Below are 17,351 nucleotides of genomic sequence, written 5' to 3'. Positions count from 1 at the left end.
ATCGATTGAGTTTAGTGATTCTTTCTGCACCATTTCCAAGTGTTTTCCAGAATGGCCAGACCATTGCATTCCTGTATAAGCAATGTGGCCGTACTATGAACGATTATCCCATTTTTTTACACATGGGCCAACTGAAGTCCAGCGCTTTTTCCACAGGAACGCTTCCTTTTCTTTCCTCCGAGGCACGTCACTGAAACCCCGGTAACCTCTCCGAGACCGAGGACGCCGCGTTCCAATTCTCTGACGTGGCCCAGCCCTCCCGCGCACGCGCCTAGTCGCTCAGGAGGGAGCGCTTACGTTTAACAGTCTTTGCCAGGCTCGCGCCACGATCTATTCCCTCTCTACTCAATCAGAAAATAGGTAATGAGGAGAAAAGAAGGAAAAAAGTTAGCCGCTTCGCTGGACTGTAACGCATGCGCAGAGCTCTCGAAGCGCTGGGGCCGTCACAGTCACTTCCGGCGCCGCCTGCCGCGCTTCCGGGTCCGGGGCTGCTGTCGCCTCGGAGGTATTGCTGACACCTCCGCTGGGGCGCTAGGGACTGGGTTCCGGAAGTTGCCGCTGCCGCCACCCCCCCTCCTTTTGGGAGACAGGGGCTTTGGCCGAGTCGTTGCGAGCCACAGGTGCGCGGGCCCGGAGCAAGAGTCGCTGGTCAGGCCGGTGTCCGCGGCAAGCGGGCGGGCTGAGGGTTCTCCCCCGAAAGGACCCCGAGCTGCGCACCAGGAGCCCTTCAGGGCCGGCTCTCCGCCCCGTCCTTGCTTCACTCTGGGAGTCAGGGGGCTGGTCTGCCTGCGGGTCTCAAAGGAGCCCCCTCCTGGGAGCCAGGAGGACTACATTGCAGACCTGACCCTGCCACCGCCTCCCGGTGTCACCCTGGGCAAGTCACTTACCCTCCCCAGGCCTCAGTCTCCCAGTCTGTTAAGTGGTGGGGGCGGGGTGGGTTTGGTGGTCTGACGGGCCTGTAAGGCCCTCACCATCGTGCAGGAAGCCGAGCTTGTTTGTCCTGAAGCGATCCCTGTTCATTTCTAAATTTGAGACAATGGATTGTGTAGTTCTGGGTCTGTTTTCAGAAGATCTGGCCCGAGTTCTGGATTCTGCCTCTGTCAGTTGGGCAAGCCCCTTGCCTCCTTTGCACAGTGGCATGTTTGGATTATATTTGTTTAGGAGGTTTCGTTCAGTCCTAAGTTATGAATTTAGCTGGCAAAGCCCTTGATAGAGGAGGAGAGAAAAGATGATGAAGGAAGAGGGAGAGCGCTCCAGAATTGTAAATGTCAGCAGTTCATTCCCACTTGGGGGTTTTGCTCTTTAGACCAAAAGCTTCATTAAATTTAGGGCTGCAGTTCTCCGGGGCATTCTAAAGGTGAGCCTGGGAGAGAATAGCAGGTCATCGAGGCAGCATAATCAGCTTATTATATGACCTTTGTGACTTGACAGAACAAATTAGGAAGTACGTCCTGATCAATGAATTCTGCCTTATTTTATTTTTGTCTTTTTCTTTCCTCTTCGAAGCCTGACAAGTAAAATTTGGAACTAACAGCAATGTAGTAAAGTAAAAAAAATTCTGGATTTCAAATCAAGATCCAGCACTGAGTCCTGAATCTGCTTACTTAGCTATGAAACTTTGCCTCCTGAGCCTTAGTTTCTTTATCTTTAAAATGAGGCTATTGGGTTTGATGAACCATTCCAGCTCTAAGTTCTATTATCCTGTGGGGGAAAAAAAAAGTTAAGAATATTTTTTAATCAGCCAACAGAAGCACTAGGCAGATCAGACTACTAAAATGTGAAATGTAATAGTACAATATATTTGTATGTATGTTTCCTCTAAATTAAAGTTGGTAGAGGAAACAACAAATGTATTTTGTTTTTGCCTTCTTCACACAGGACAGAATGCAGTAACAAGAAAGCTGATTTTATGTCATATATATATATATGTATATATATATGAGGTGAGTGGGTAATTCAAAATAATTAAAGGGAATGGATTGTGGAGTTTTTCCAAATGCACAAGTTTAAATGAATATTGAGTGGTAAAAGAGATAGTCTTCATATTTGTGTCAAATTCTCAGAACAAAGTTTGGCAATGATAATTCTTCACGCATAAGAGGTGATGATTAGAACTCAGTATTGATGTTCTGCAGACTAGTGAGAGGAAAGAGATTTGAATCTGAGATATATTAATATGCTATTTCTGCCACAGGAATAAAAAGTATGGTTTAGGGTAATTCTTATGAGATTACTTCAGGAAAAAAAAATCATATTTAGTAACATTAATTGAAAATTTATAAAGGTCCAAATGCCTGCCAAATGCAGGTATTGCTTACCTGCTTACTTCTGGGATACTAGTCTTAAATAGAGATACCCAATTAAAAACTATCCAGAGCTTCTATGTATGCCTCTGATCATTTTTTAGCTCTCTGTTCCTTGCCTGTCTGTGTTCCGTCCCTTCACTACTGAATTGCAAACTATAGTTATTTTACAAATGGCTCTCTAGGTCAGCTTGTAAACATGGTTACCTTAAGTAATTTGAATAAATATATTATAGCTTTTTTAGTTTCCTAAGTAGTTTCTTCCATTTATATTTGTTAATTTCATGTAACAACTGTATTTTATTAATTATCTAAAATCTTGAAGCCTGAAGTTCAGACCTATCCCCCTCCTGCCCCTCACCTTTAACTCCCTCCAAAAAAAGGTGCCCCCAACTCAGAACTCTCTCTTTTTTGCTTTGTGTAGATACTGTGATGTCTTGAACCCTTGGAGGGTTTTGAAAGTTCATCAGGTTTAAATGGAAATTTTGGCTGCTGAGAGCTGCTTAATGGCCCTTCAGTGATTCACCAGTAGATTCTAGGGCCTCATTACTTTGGTTTAGTGGGAGGTGGGGGGGAAGAGTCAACTAGGATAGCCCCATTCTGGAAAATGTTTGCCAAACTTAAAAAGAAGATTGCAGAGGAGGCTGCCATTGCACCACGGCCAGGAGGAGCTGCACGAATCCCAAGGTCTATCAGCAAGGAATCTGTTGCTTCTGTGGGGGCTGACTCAGGAGATGACTTTGTAAGTAACTCTAACTTTTGGTTATTTGGTTATCCTATGGTCTTTTGGATATATATATTTTTTGATACTATAGGATTGTTTTGATAAGGGCTTTCTTTTGATTTGTTTTTTGTTTTTTTAATTGGATTTCATAATTTTAGCCATTTAAACAGTTTAAGTCTCAATCTTATTCTGGGATTTTTCTCTTAGTTGTGAGCAGATCACTCTCTTATAGGTTAAGGAAAACCTCCCTAACAGGACCAAAATTGGAATGGACTGGCTTGAGAGGTAATGAGATTCCCACTTGGGGGTTTTGAATAAATAAAAAGTTGGATGTCCACTTGTTCAGAATAATTTAGAGGGGATTTTTGGTCAGTTACTATTGGGGCTAGAGAAGACTATTGAGGTCTCTTCCAACTCTGAAATTCCTTATATTCTCCGCATTCTTCTTAAAAGTCTGAAAAATGTGTGCCCCTAGCTATTATTTCCTCAGGTATATTCATTTTGAATGTCATTGAATACTGAAAGATAGACTAGGTATATTAACTGTTTAATCTATATACCCTATATTCCTTCTCATTGAACTGCTAAACTTGTCAGTTATGACTTTACTGGAAAAGGTGGAGTGGGATCTATAGTCTTAAAACTAATTTGTAGTTTAAAACACTAAAAGTAAGAAGTCAGTGCATTTGAGGAAATGATATTCTTGTGGATTACAGAGTTCCTTTGTTGAGTGACTGAAGCGGTCTTTCAAGTCAGATGACTCTTCCCATTTTTATGCCAGCTGGATCCTAGGTTGAATTATAAGGCAGTGGGTTGTTATTGTACATTGTAGGTATAGCAGGCTTCTAGATTTGAGTTTGCATTGGCTACCAGGTATTAACAGGAAATACAAGTACACTTGTGCATCAGGCAGGGGGATATAGTTACCAATACTAACACTATGGCAAGAGACTTATTTTTCCTTGATGCTAGATTGCAGCAAGTGCAGTCTTATCTAACAAATCAAGGCTAAGGGTATTGCAATAAAAAGTCTTTTAGAAACTGTAATTGGGAAATATCTCTCTTTGGAACTTCTGACTTAATTGATTTGCCCTATTAAATATATGTCCAAAACAAATTATTTACTAACAACAGTAAAGTTCTCCATACCTGTCTCTAATGTGTTACAGTTTAAGTTATTGGGTAAGAATTTCTACTAATATCATTTTAGTGGTTTTTTTAGTTGCAGACCTAGTCTTTTCTCCTTCTTTAAAGTAAATGATACCTGTTTTATGCTGTCATCACATTTTAGGACTGTATGCTTTGGAAAAAGTATTAAGAAATAATTACTTTTTTGATTGTTGCTGAATATATTTTATCCCATATATAAGTACTTTGGCTTTGGCATTTTAAGTTAAGATCTTGAGTAAAGTCACTTCCCTTTTCTTGGCTTCATGTTACTCACCTGTCAAATGTGAGACAGCTGAGAATATATGATCTCAGGGTCCCATTTATCACTAACATTCTATTAGTCTATGAGTTTACAATGGATTTCTTCTAAGCAATCTCTATTCTAAGAAAGAGTCACATATCTTATGGGACATTCTAAAATAGAGGTTCAAGCCCATATTACTTATCCCACAAGTCCTTTCTAAGATCTGTAAAGTAAATGAGCATAGGTAGTGTTATTTCCACTTTACAGGAAGAAAAACAAGCCTAGAGAAGCCCAGGGACTCTGTTAAGGTCACACAGTTAACAGCATAGTCCTGCCTAATGTAGATGGGTCTGAGTTCTCATTCAGTGTTTACTTCTCAAATTACTGTGAAATTATTCCTCATTTGAGTCTCCAGAAATGTTTGAATAATAATTTTCAGAAATTATTTATAGTTCTTTATAACTTGACAGGCTTCTGATGGAAGCAGTTCTCGAGAAGACCTTTCATCCCAGCTATTTAGAAGAAATGAACAGATAAGGAAACTAGAGGCTAAACTTTCTGGTAGGTTCATTAATTTGTAAGAAAATAAATACAGATTAGAAGGGAAGTAACAAATTGGGAAAATATTTTTAAAAGTAAAGGTTCTGACCAAGGTCTCATTTCCAAAATATATAGAGAACTGACCCTGATTTATAGGAAACCAAACCATTCTCCAATTGATAAATGGTCAAGGGATATGAACAGACAATTCTCAGATGATGAAATTGAAACTATTTCCACTCATATGAAAAAGTGTTCCAAATCACTACTGATCAGAGAAATGCAAATTAAGACAACTCTGAGATACCACTACACACCTGTCAGATTGGCTAAAATGACAGGAACAAATAATGATGAATGTTGGAGGGGATGTGGGAAAACTGGGACACTGATACATTGTTGGTGGAGTTGTGAAAGAATCCAGCCATTCTGGAGAGCAATTTGGAACTATGCCCAAAAAGTTGTCAAACTGTGCATACCCTTTGACCCAGCATTGCTGTTATTGGGATTATATCCCAAAGAAATACTTAAGAGTGGAAAGGGACCTGTATGTGCCAAAATGTTTGTGGCAGCTCTTTTTGTTGTAGCTAGAAACTGGAAGTTGAATGGATGTCCATTAATTGGAGAATGGTTGGGTAAATTGTGGTATATGAAGGTTATGGAATATTATTGCTCTGTAAGAAATGAGCAGCAGGAGGAATACAGAGAGGCTTGGAGAGACTTAAATCAACTATTGCTGAGCGAAATGAGCAGAACCAGAAGATCACTATACACTTCAACAACAATACTGTATGAGGATGTATTCTGATGGAAGTGGAAATCTTCAACATAAAGAAGATCCAACTCACTTCCAGTTGATCAATGATGGACAGAGATAACTATACCCAGAGAAGGAACACTGGGAGGCGAATGTAAATTGTTAGCACTACTGTCTATCTACCCAGGTTACTTATACCTTCGGAAGCTAATAATTAATGTGCAACAAGAAAAAGGTATTTACACACATATATTGTATCTAGGTTATATTGTAACACATGTAAAATGTATGGGATTACCTGCCATCGGGGGGAGGGAATGGAGGGAGGGAGGAGATAATTTGGAAAAATGAATAAAAAAAAAAAGAAAGAAAGAAAGAAAATAAATACAACATTCCTGAATCTTAAAAAGCAAAACATTTAAACTATGTCATAATTTAGATAATACCTGAATTAGAGGTTTGTTTTTAGGGGTCTTACCTTTTCAGGCATATTATCAGTTCCTTTAAAAAAAAAAAAGGCATTTTGAAAAAAAAAATCATTTAGAATAGATTGCTTTAATTACACAAAAAGTCCTACCTTCTTTTTAAAAAAATTTTTTGGTTTGAATTTTTATTGTCATCAGTGTGGGGAAACTTTCCCACTTCAGAAACTCCTTTCCCCTGAAGCACATTGACAACTCATCTGTAAGTTATAGTCTTAGAGCTACCTAAAGCTCTAAGAAGTTAAATGACTTAAGATCAAACCATTAGTATGAGTGGGAAAAAGGTTATAAATCCAGGTTTTCCTGACTCAGATGGTAACCCTTTGTCTGCTCAGCTACCCTGGGTTTCTAAATACATGCAATATATGTCTAAGGACTTAGGAAGAGAGGACATTCTCAATCTCTTCATTATTCTGCACTGTGGTACTTGCATCAGAAGAGCTGAAGGCCAGAAACATTTAAAGCAGAACTGATGTTGATTTGAATTCAAGCCAAGTTAAAGACTATGTGTTAGTCCTTCGTGAGCGTCAATCCAGATTAATGCCAGAAACTAATTATCAAAATATTGCCTACCAGGTGATGAATTTTGGGGGCCAAAACAGTTTATGAAATCTCATAAAACTTGGAAGAATTTCAGTTTGTGTTGATGAAAGGAACATCCAAGTCAGTAAAATCATTGATCATTGAAATAAGATGAAACTTTAGTAAAAACTTGTATGTTGATGTTTATGTATATCAGCACTGATTTTCATAAACTAAGTAAACATAAATGGTCAGCAAATTCTCTTACATTTTTATTTTTTATTAAAGCTGTGAAAGTTTTTTTTTTTTCATAAACGATTGAGCTTAGCTTCCAGTGAACACTGAAGATATCATGTACTACCTGAACTACCTGTATATGTAGTTATTTTATATATTTGTGACTTTATGATTAGAATCGGAAAAAATTTATATCCTTACATTCTATTAACAGTAAATCTAATACTCTGACTTGAGTGTTTTTCTTCTTAGGTTATAACAAGAGTTATTACTTAGCATATGTTTTAAAGATTAGAAAACTAAGGCAACTTTTACTGGTTATAATAATTTATAATCATGGAAGTATAAGGCAAATATATCCATTTGCACAAGATAACTCCAAGAAGAGGCAGTAGTAATGAATGCAGTAAGGCAAGCTAAAGGAATAATGAATTTTTGCATAAGAAAGAAAATTTTGGAGTAAAGGTATGATTTCTTCCTAACTAGGAATATTTTCATGTACCATTAATGACTTTTTGGAACACATTTCCAATTTTTAGTTTCCATTGACGTTTTTCTTACGCCAAAATTTTTCTCCAGACCATAACTATGATTAATGTTAGTTTGGAAGTTAAAGAGTTTTTTTAGTACTCCTTTTATTTAGTCCAGTAAGGCACAGTTCTTCTTCTTAGTGAATAGAATGTCTCATACTGTTATAATTGCAGACTGATGTTATAAAGATTTTGCTTCTTTGGACAATTCAGGAATATCTTTTATAGCCTGTGTTTTTTGTCTTCAATCTTAATGGCATTCACTTTATATCCTTTTTATTAAGCTTATAGTAGTAGACTTTTGAACTCAATATATTTGTAATGAATTCAGTTATGTCATTATTATTCAGGCTGTTTTCTTTGGTAAAAGACTTCCCATTTATACACTTCCCATTATACTTTATCTGGGGATGGAGGTGATCTACCTTAGATTCTAAAAAGCTATTTCAATAGATCCCAAACTCTGATGAATCTAACCAAATTGGAAAGGTCTTAATGTGGACCCAGTAAAAAAATCATGAATTTGTTTTCAGAAGACTAACCTAACTGAGTATAAAGAGACTCATCACTTTTGAGTTTTGGCTTGTTTATAATGAATATTATAGCCTTTATCTATTGAGGCATGGAAGAGTTGCCATTTATATTAGGGGAAGAAATAGCCATCCTGATGAAATCATAAGTCATTCAAATATTAAAGTAGGCCATATTTTATATTTCTTTAAATTCAAGATAATGTTATAATGTTATTTCATTTCTTTCCTTCCATCTCCCCTAAAAATCCTCCAGAAAATTGAAAAACAGATTAAGTATTCAACATAGATTTTTCTGGGAATAATTTACCCATTGAAGGATAGTTAGGTTTTATTGTGGAGGCTGAGAAATGAATAAACTTCTCTTGAGTATCCAAGTTTATATTACATTTCTTTTTGGATGTGGCAAGTGTTGATCAGATTCTACTGAGCCAAGAGCTTCACATTCCTATAATATTAAGTATTTATACTCTGAGGTCACAGTAGCATGCTGTTAGCTGAGCCAGAATGTAATTTTACTTAACTACCTTGAAAGATTAAAAGTGTGGCCTGCAAATGGGTTATATATTGAGTTGCTAGCTATCCCATTTATGTAGACAAAAAGGGAAATGAATTTTGAAATTAAGTATTAAATACTACTTCTTTTGAACTAAGTAGGATCTCTTGTTTGTATTCACTGTTTTTGTACCATAATCAGTTTGCAATAAAACAGTTTGTATTGCTCATTTGTTAAAGAAAAACTCTGCCTAGTTTTCCTTAAAAGAAAAAATGTTAATTTCAGAAAATCATGATCATTTTCAACTCATTTTTAAAATTTTTCTATCCTAATATTTATCCATTCCTGATCTATGTGTGTTCCTTCCTTACCAAAGAGTATGCTGAACAGGTGCGAAACTTGCAGAAGATAAAAGAGAAGCTTGAAATTGCATTGGAAAAGCACCAGGATTGTATGTATTCTTGCTTTTTTTTCCATTTGGTTCAGGATTGAGGTTTTTTTACGTAAAATAGTCTATATTTTTTTTCCTTTGAAAGTAACATAACAGCAATATATTTGATATAACAGTTGACCACAGATATATCCTTTTTAGGAAAAAAGTATGATTTACATTTATGTTGAATACATGGGAATGATTGTTGTCTTCCCTGGGCCTATTTTCTTGGTATATTAAAACCTATTAGCTTCTCTCAATTGTCATTGTGATCCAGTGATAAGAGAGTAGACAAATCTCAGGAGAGCTGGATTTTAGGCTTAGCTATACTGGTGATCTGCTTTCTAACATAGAAGTCTTTGGTGGTTATAAAAAATAAGAGTTTACATTTATGTTATGTTTTAAGGTCTTCAAAATCCCTTATATGATTATCACAAGTGAACTGTGTCTAATTAGTTGACTAAACTTTGAACTAAAATAGTATAAAGATTATTATGTCCAGTTTTACCAATGAGGAGACATGACAGAGCCGATATTTGAATCCAGGTCTACCTTCCCTCTAACAAGACAATGTAAAGTTCACCTAGATTGATAAAAAAAAAAAAATTTCTTCAGCCCTTTGTACACTGTAGAAGAGAGATGCTTAGTATAGACAAGGGCTTCTTTAAACTTCTTTAAACTGACTCCTTTTTGCCCAAGAAATGTTTATATGATCCTGGGTATCTAGGTCTATTAAATAGGTATGCAAATAAAACATTTAGTTATGATAAATCATAATTTTGTGACTCCCACATTCAGTTATGAGACTCCATATGGGATTACAAACCAGTCTAAGAAGCTGGGGTGTAGATAACAGTAGTGTCATTTTAGTGTAATTTATGTTTGATTTAATTATTACCAGTGCTCTCCAGGAGGAAATACTTACCTACCTGACATTACTGAACCCAGATGATCATGTTTGTAAGCAAAAGTATAAATGTAGTCCGTTTCCAACTTCCATGATCTTTTTGCCTTGTGCCTACCTTTCAGTTAGTGAATGTCTTTAAAGTAAGTTCTGGTGCAATTTAACAAGGCTTAGTTTTGAAATATTCTCAATTTCTAAATAAAGACTCTCTATTAACAGCTTCCATGAGGAAATTTCAAGAGCAAAATGAAACTTATCAAGCCAACAGAGCCAAAATGGCAGAAGGAATGGTTTTGGCATTAGCAAAAAAGGACCAGGTAATGCATATATGGCTTAGGCCCATCCAAAAGATTTGTATTTATTTAGTGGCATTACAGAATTATGACAAATGTTTTTATGATAGCTATGGATCAAAGGAATTATGCTGTTAAGCACATTCCTTGACTTCTCTTTAGATTTGGGGTTGGGGAAAGAGTAAAACAAACAAAAACAAAACCAACCTGATTTTAGTAATGAAATACTTGCCAAGGTCTAAAAGCCCAATGAGATTCTTCCATCTCCAGCTACAAGGTTATATGAGTAGAGAAAGAAAAGACTACACTAGTATCATCCTAGCTTATTAGTGGTCAGACTTACACTTATTCTGATGAAATGAGTATTTTTTTTTTTTTTTGGTACTCCTAAAACTTGAAATAAGTAACTTATATAGTTTCTATAAAACACAAGCCCAGAGTATCTACAGTTCTCTTTTAGCAAAAGCCTTTGAGCCTTCATTCAATACTTAGTAATTCATTTATTGATTAGAGAAATGCAAATTAAGATAACTCTGAGATACCACTACACACCTCTCAAATTGGCTAAGATGACAGGAAAAGATAATGATGCATGTTGGAGAGGATGTGGGAAAATTGTGGGAAAAATACATTGTTGGTGGAGTTATGAACGGATCCAACATTCTGAAGAGCAATATGGAACTATGCTCAAAAAGTTGTCAAACTGCATACCCTATGATCGAGCAGTATTTCTTCTGGGCTTATATCCCAAAGAGATCTTAAAGGTAAAGGGTAATGTGCAAAAAATGTTTGTGGCAGCCTTTTTTGTAGTGGCTAGAAACTGGAAATTGAATGAATGCCCATCAGTTGGGGAATGGCTGAATAAATTATGGTATATGAATGTTATGGAATATTATTGTTCTGTATGAAATGATCAGCAGGATGAATACAGAGAGATCTGGAGAGACTTACATGAACTGATGCTAAGTGAAATGAGCAGAACCAAGAGATCATTATACACTTCAACAACAATACTATATGAGGATCAATTCTGATGGACGTGGCCATCTTCAACAATGAGATGAATCAAATCAGTTCCAATTGATCAGTAATGAACTGAACCAGTTAAACCCAGCAAAAGAACACTGAGTGTGGACCACAACATAGCATTTATACTCTTTCTGTTATTGTTTGTTTGCATTTTGTTTTTCTTCCCAGGTTATTTTTACCTTATTTCTAAATCCGATTTTTCGTGTGTAGAAAGACAACTGTATAAATATGTATGCATATATTGCATTTAACATATACTTAAACATATTTTAACATGTATTGGACTACCTGCCATCTAGGGGAGGGGGTAGAGGGAAGGAGGAGAAAAGTTGGAATAGAAGTTTTTACAAGGGTCAATGTTGAAAAATTACCCATGCATATGTTTTGTCAATAAAAAGGTATTAATAAAAATACTTCGTGATTCAGTATATATAGAATTCTGGTCATCTCAGTAAACTAGAAAGAGAAGAACATAAGGCAGGTAACACTGGCAAAAGAAACAGTAACTTAGTTTTGTGGCAAGGTTGGAGTCAAAAAATAGTTTATCATAATCTAGCTTAGAGGGTTGGTTTTTTTTTAACATATATTTGTGTGTGTGTGTGTGCATGTGCATTATGAATTAAAATGACAACTTAGAGCCATTAAAAAAATCAAATTCTGAATTTTGAAGTTGTATTATTTCATCTGATTCTCATAAAAACCTTGGGGGGCAGGAGCTACGGGTATTACTATTTCTGTTTTACAAGTTAGAATACTGAAGTTTGAGGGAGATTAAAGGGATTAATTACTCATGGCCACACATTATACCCTGTTTAGGGAAATAAAGAGAGGTATGTTTTCAAGAATAGGTTAAAAATTTTTAAGTTGTGGCAATTTAAATGGTCAACTTTAGTCTTCTGAACCATTTATTTTTGGAATAATCAGTGATAGATTAGTAAATAAATTACAACTATTATAAAGGAAGTTAGTAAATAATTTACAATTCTATTTTAAAGGAAGTGATATTTTAGAGTAAAGTGGGAAGTTTGACATCATGGGTCATTGTGACATAATATAAATAATAATGTTATTTAAGTTTGTTTCTTTGAAAAAATCTATTTTTAAAGTGGTTATTGTTTTTTAAATTTATTTCTTTGTAATAACAAATAGTGCTTTAAGGTTACAGAGTACTTTACAATTATTAATCTCACTTTATCTTCACAACAATTCAACAACTAATAGTACCTACTATTATTAATCCTCTTTTTAACAGATGAAGAAACTGAGGCAGGCAGGTTAAATGATAGCCAGTGGAAGTTAAGACTGGATTTGAACTCAGGTCTTTCTGACTCCAGGTCCAGCCCTCTGTCTATTGTACCACTTAGCTGCCTCTATATAACTTTTACTTACTGATGTTATTATCTATCTGGCAAAGTAAAAAGAGAACTTAAAAATTATAATATGAATAAAGCTAATAAGAAAATGTCTCCAGGATTGACTTAACTTTTTTTCTGATCTCTTTTAGTGTGTGAAATACAACTGACCTTTGTTCCTTTGACTTGTGCTAAAAGAAACTGTATGGGCACACCCTACATAACATTGCTATGACTTATGCATATTGTAATAGCATTATTGATTATAACATAACCAAACCCCATGTGAAATTCTATTGTAATGTTAGTACAGCCACTATATTGATTAAAATGCTGTTTTTATGGGATTAACTACTATCACTTCCAAGTAATGTTTCACTTAATTTCAAGTTTCAGCAAAGCTTTTGTTAATTGAGCTATACCTTTTTAGAAAAATGTTAAGAGTTTGCTTTGGTGTCAGTAGCTGGTTAAAAATCAATAGCCTTTGTCCTTTTGCAAACTTTTATAAGTTCATTTTGTTATTTTGTTTAGAACTTGTTGCTTTCTTAACATTAAGCTATTAACATTATAGATGGTTTGTAAAAAGATTTTTTCCCCCATCAAAATCTTGGCATTGCCAATTTTTAAAACTATAATCATTTTTATGCTTTTCTTGCCTTTTTTTCAGGAATGGGCAGAGAAGTTGACTCAGCTTGAAAAAGTAAGTTGTTTTCATTTTTCTGAGAATTAGATTTTGTCTCTGAGTTTAAGAAATCTGTTCTTTGGCTTGCAACAAATGAGGCAACACAGGAATGGGTTTTATTGCTGGAGCTATCTCTGAAGAAGGAAAAATGATTGGAAAATCTCTTTGTATTCTTATTCTTACTAGTTAAAAATCAGGAGTACTTAGAGAAGTAGCCGAAGTGGAGAGTGTTCTAAATTTATAGTATCAAGCTGCTAAAAAAAAAGAACCTTTCCTTACTGGATAATGTTCAGAAAAGTTTACAGGGTCTTTCTGACTCGAGGTCCAGTCCTCTGTCTATTGTACCACTTAGCTGCCTCTATATAACCTTTTACTTACTGATGTTATTATCTATCTGGCAAAGTAAAAAGAGAACTTAAAAATTATAATATGAATAAAATTAATTTAAAAAGTGTCATGGTAGTCCGAGGCAAGCCCTGTAATATCCTCTGTAGACCTTAGGAAGTTTCTCCTTTGCTTTTCAATGGAGAAAAGATTTGAATACTATGTAATTTGCACATAACGCTGAGTGAAACTAATGGCTTTTTGAAATTGTTTCTCCCATGTGTTTTCTTATAAGAGATAGTTCACGCTTTAGAACAATGTTTTCCAAACTAATTAATCCTTGAAGTTCTTCTCCCCCAATTAGTCTTCAGTATTTTCATATCCCATAATTGCCAACCATAATTGGTATTTTTAATAAATGCATAATTTAATTTCTTTGAGAAAACATTAACAACAAAAATTTTTAATGAGTTTCTTTGACAGTGGAGTACAAGGATTTTGCTAAGCCAATATGGTTAAGTGACTTGCCTATTAAGTGTCTGAGGCCAAATTTGAACTCAGGGCCTTCTGACTTCAGGGCTGGTACCCTATCCACTACATTAACTAGCTGCCCCTAAAAGTTATAATTTTTAAAATTCAAAAACCACTGAGTTAAGTTAGTGAAAATCCTCTATTTTTCTATTCCTGAGACAGAGGGAGCTATACTCAATAAAATGTGACCTGGATTTTCTTCATTTCATTCTAAGAAAGATCTGCTTTGGTGTCAATTATAGGGCAATGAAAATGCCTCTCTAGGACTTTGAAACCATTATAATTATAGGCAGTAGTAAATCTTATAGATGACTTTAATATCTTTTTAAACTAAAGAAATAAATAACAGTATATTTGTGATTCCTTATAGCAATTTTTGGTCAACAAATTTGCCTTTGCTGACAACATTCGTGTCTAATTATTGTCAGTTTGGCCAAAGTTTCAATCAAATATATTGTAATTTTTTTGCACTTAATAGTATTTTACTTTTCCCAATTACACGTAAAGATAGTTTCAACATTCCCTCCCCAAGACAGTAGGCAATCCAGTATAGACTATATATGAATAATCATATCAAACATATTTCTATTATGTTGTAATTTTTAAAGACATTCAGTCTTGATCTAGTTATTAGTTAACTAGTTCAGGGTGTTCATTGTGAATACAGAAGTGAAATGACTATTTGGAACTGATGATCAAATTTAATTAAATGCTTCAGATAGTTTTGGTCATCATCTATCTCATTGCTGGCTATTTTACAAAATCTATTTACTAATTGAATATTATTGTTAATTATTCAGTCTTGGTCACAGGTACAATTCTTATCAACATAATTGTTAACATGAAATATTAAAAAGCTGTTAATATTATAAAGAGACTATTTCTCTAGGGACTTTTCTTTGGATAAAAATTAATTTTTTCAGAAAAAAATACAAAACGCTTCTTCCATCTTAGTATTTAGGATAGTATCTATTTCTTTCAAATAGGATAAAAGACTGTTGACAGCTCAGTTGCAGGAAATGAAGAACCAAAGTTTAAATCTGTTCCAAAAGAGGGATGAAATTGATGAATTAGAGGGATTCCAGCAACAGGAGCTGGCTAAAGTCAAGCATTTGGTTAGTATCTCTTTTAAATACATCAAGTCTGCACTTAAAATATTTTTTAAGAGATTAATCTTACCTGATGAAAGTTAAAAAAAAAAAAAACAACTAGGGGTTCCTCTGAGTCATTGCCATTCTAGTCTTTTTGGTTGTTGATTCATATGTATGTTCATAGACACTGAAAATCTTTCATGGACAGATATTTCTGTGTGATAACTCATGCTTTGTTTTTTTGGCACTACAATTGATCCACCAAAGATTTCTGTAAATTATCATCTACATATATAATTTCCTTTTTGGTATATAAGTTTTCCTTGCTCATGTTTTTTTCCCTAAAAAACATAAATGTTGTGGCCTCTTAGTATCAATCCATATTTATTATAAAGGTTAACATCTTACTAGCTTTAAAAAATTGTATTGATAATTTTTACATGATGAAATCTCCTAATAAAGTCCTTCATTCTTAAAACTCTTCATTTCAGTTAAGAAAAACAATTAAGCAAAAAAAAAAAAAAAAAAAAGTTTATACATTTTGCACCCATGTGTTTCATAACCTTTTTTTCTGAGATTGTACATTGCATATGAATTAAGTTTAGCTGCCTTTTAGTATTCTTCATTTTGCATCCTGTAGCTTTTGAAAAAGGAAGAAAGTCTAGCAAAAATGGAACAGGAAATGGAGACAAGAACCAGAGAACTAAGTCATGCACATGAGGAATTGTTGGCCTCTGTTCGGGTGTCTTCAGATTTAAGCTGTGAACTGGAGATGCTGCAGAGGCAGTATTCAGCGCTGGAAGAACAGAGGTTATTGCTTGATCAATGGGGCTTTTGGGGATTGTTTTCATTCCAATCTGAACTAAGCTGGTCTCTGTTCTTTTCCCAATTTAACTTTATAATATTCCTGAGTTCGGTCCATTATTTCATTCTACCTTACTTGTGCCTCATCCATGCATTCAGCATTTGATTGTAGGTCTGTTATAACAACAGATCTAGTTCAGCCTGGGAACACAGGAGAACTGTAGGCAAATCTGGTTCTTACTCTGCAGTGTAATGGTTTATATTTTCATTATTGTTGAGTAAGCATTTTTAGTGAAACTAGATCAGAATTTCTCACAACTGCTTAGTTGGACTTCATTTCTTCTTGTATTCCCTTTTAAGGAAAACAGAAGGAATAGTCTCTATTAATTATGCTTCAGATGAGCATGAAGTTTTTGCTTCCAGAAGCAAACTGTTTTAAGCTAACTTATCAAGTTGTGTTCTTTACATGTTCTGTGCATTTTCTTTTCCAATCAAGGGATCACTTGTTAGCTGCAGAAACAGGTGCAGAAAATAAAATCACCACTTTGGAGCAAAGGGAACAGGAACTACAAGTGTTCATTAAGCAGCTTTCTGTTGATTTGCAAAAGGTGAGTTATGAAAGAGAACCTGGCTTCCCCTGATTCATAACACTTAGTACAACATTATGTATTCAACTGTGTATAAAGTATTGTGCTGGCCATTGGGAGAGATAAATTTCATAAGGGACAAAGTCCTTGCTCTCAAAATGCTAACAATTGACTTAAAGAATTGCACATACAATCTTAGGAATAACGCACCTTGTTGCAGGTTAAGTGCAGTAGAGAAGTATAAAACCAAATAAATAAGTGAAATGTCAGAGAGAATGCTACTTAGAGGAGAGATTGGAGAAGACTTAGGAAGTAAAGTTTTAGTTGTACTTCAAAAGATGGATAGAAATTCACTTGTCAGTGAGGTAGGGAGTAAAACTATTCTTGGAATAGGAAACGTGGACAAAGGCATGGAGGCAAGAATACAGGACAGTGCAGATGGGGGAAATAATAGGTTATTCACATTTTCCTTGTGAGACTGTTCAGTAGCTAAGCTTGCAGAAGCAGCAAGTTTAAAACTACAGTTTAGCCATTTTGTTTTATAATGTGCTTATTACATCAGTACTTCATGAAAAATTCAACATTTGTGGATAATAAGAATATATTCATTTATATTATATTTTAATGTTTACATAGCATTTTCTTAACCATATGAGCTAGGGAGTTTCCCTCTCCCCCCCCCCCCATTTGATAGATGATGAACCTAATGTTCAGAATCATATTGAGTGAAAAAACCAGGACTTGAATCCCAGTCTTTTGCCTCTAACCTCTGTTCTTTTCCCTTTA

General features: G+C 35.0%; 1 protein-coding gene across 4 annotated transcripts in view; it reads left to right on the top strand.

The window, feature by feature from the left end:
* The first annotated feature begins 2,487 nt into the window (after positions 1 to 2,487).
* GOLGA1 (golgin A1) overlaps positions 2,488 to 17,351 on the top strand; it is a 55,096-nt gene continuing 40,232 nt past the window's right edge. Inside the window, exons 1-9 of one of the 4 annotated variants that reach the window (XM_074293071.1) lie at positions 2,906 to 3,045; positions 3,235 to 3,312; positions 4,912 to 5,002; positions 8,912 to 8,986; positions 10,092 to 10,189; positions 13,214 to 13,246; positions 15,070 to 15,198; positions 15,815 to 15,984; positions 16,475 to 16,586. In XM_074293071.1, the coding sequence (XP_074149172.1) occupies positions 10,097 to 10,189; positions 13,214 to 13,246; positions 15,070 to 15,198; positions 15,815 to 15,984; positions 16,475 to 16,586 (537 nt within the window). In that variant the 5' untranslated portion in view covers positions 2,906 to 3,045; positions 3,235 to 3,312; positions 4,912 to 5,002; positions 8,912 to 8,986; positions 10,092 to 10,096. Of the gene's footprint in view, positions 3,046 to 3,234; positions 3,313 to 4,911; positions 5,003 to 8,911; positions 8,987 to 10,091; positions 10,190 to 13,213; positions 13,247 to 15,069; positions 15,199 to 15,814; positions 15,985 to 16,474; positions 16,587 to 17,351 lie in introns of all 4 variants that reach the window. The other 3 variants (XM_074293072.1, XM_074293069.1, XM_074293070.1) reach the window with 3 other exon arrangements.

Source organism: Sminthopsis crassicaudata, chromosome 2 (assembly GCF_048593235.1).
Source record: "Sminthopsis crassicaudata isolate SCR6 chromosome 2, ASM4859323v1, whole genome shotgun sequence".
In the NCBI taxonomy this organism is placed as follows: Eukaryota; Metazoa; Chordata; class Mammalia; order Dasyuromorphia; family Dasyuridae; genus Sminthopsis; species Sminthopsis crassicaudata.
This window is presented reverse-complemented; position numbering and strand designations above follow the sequence as displayed.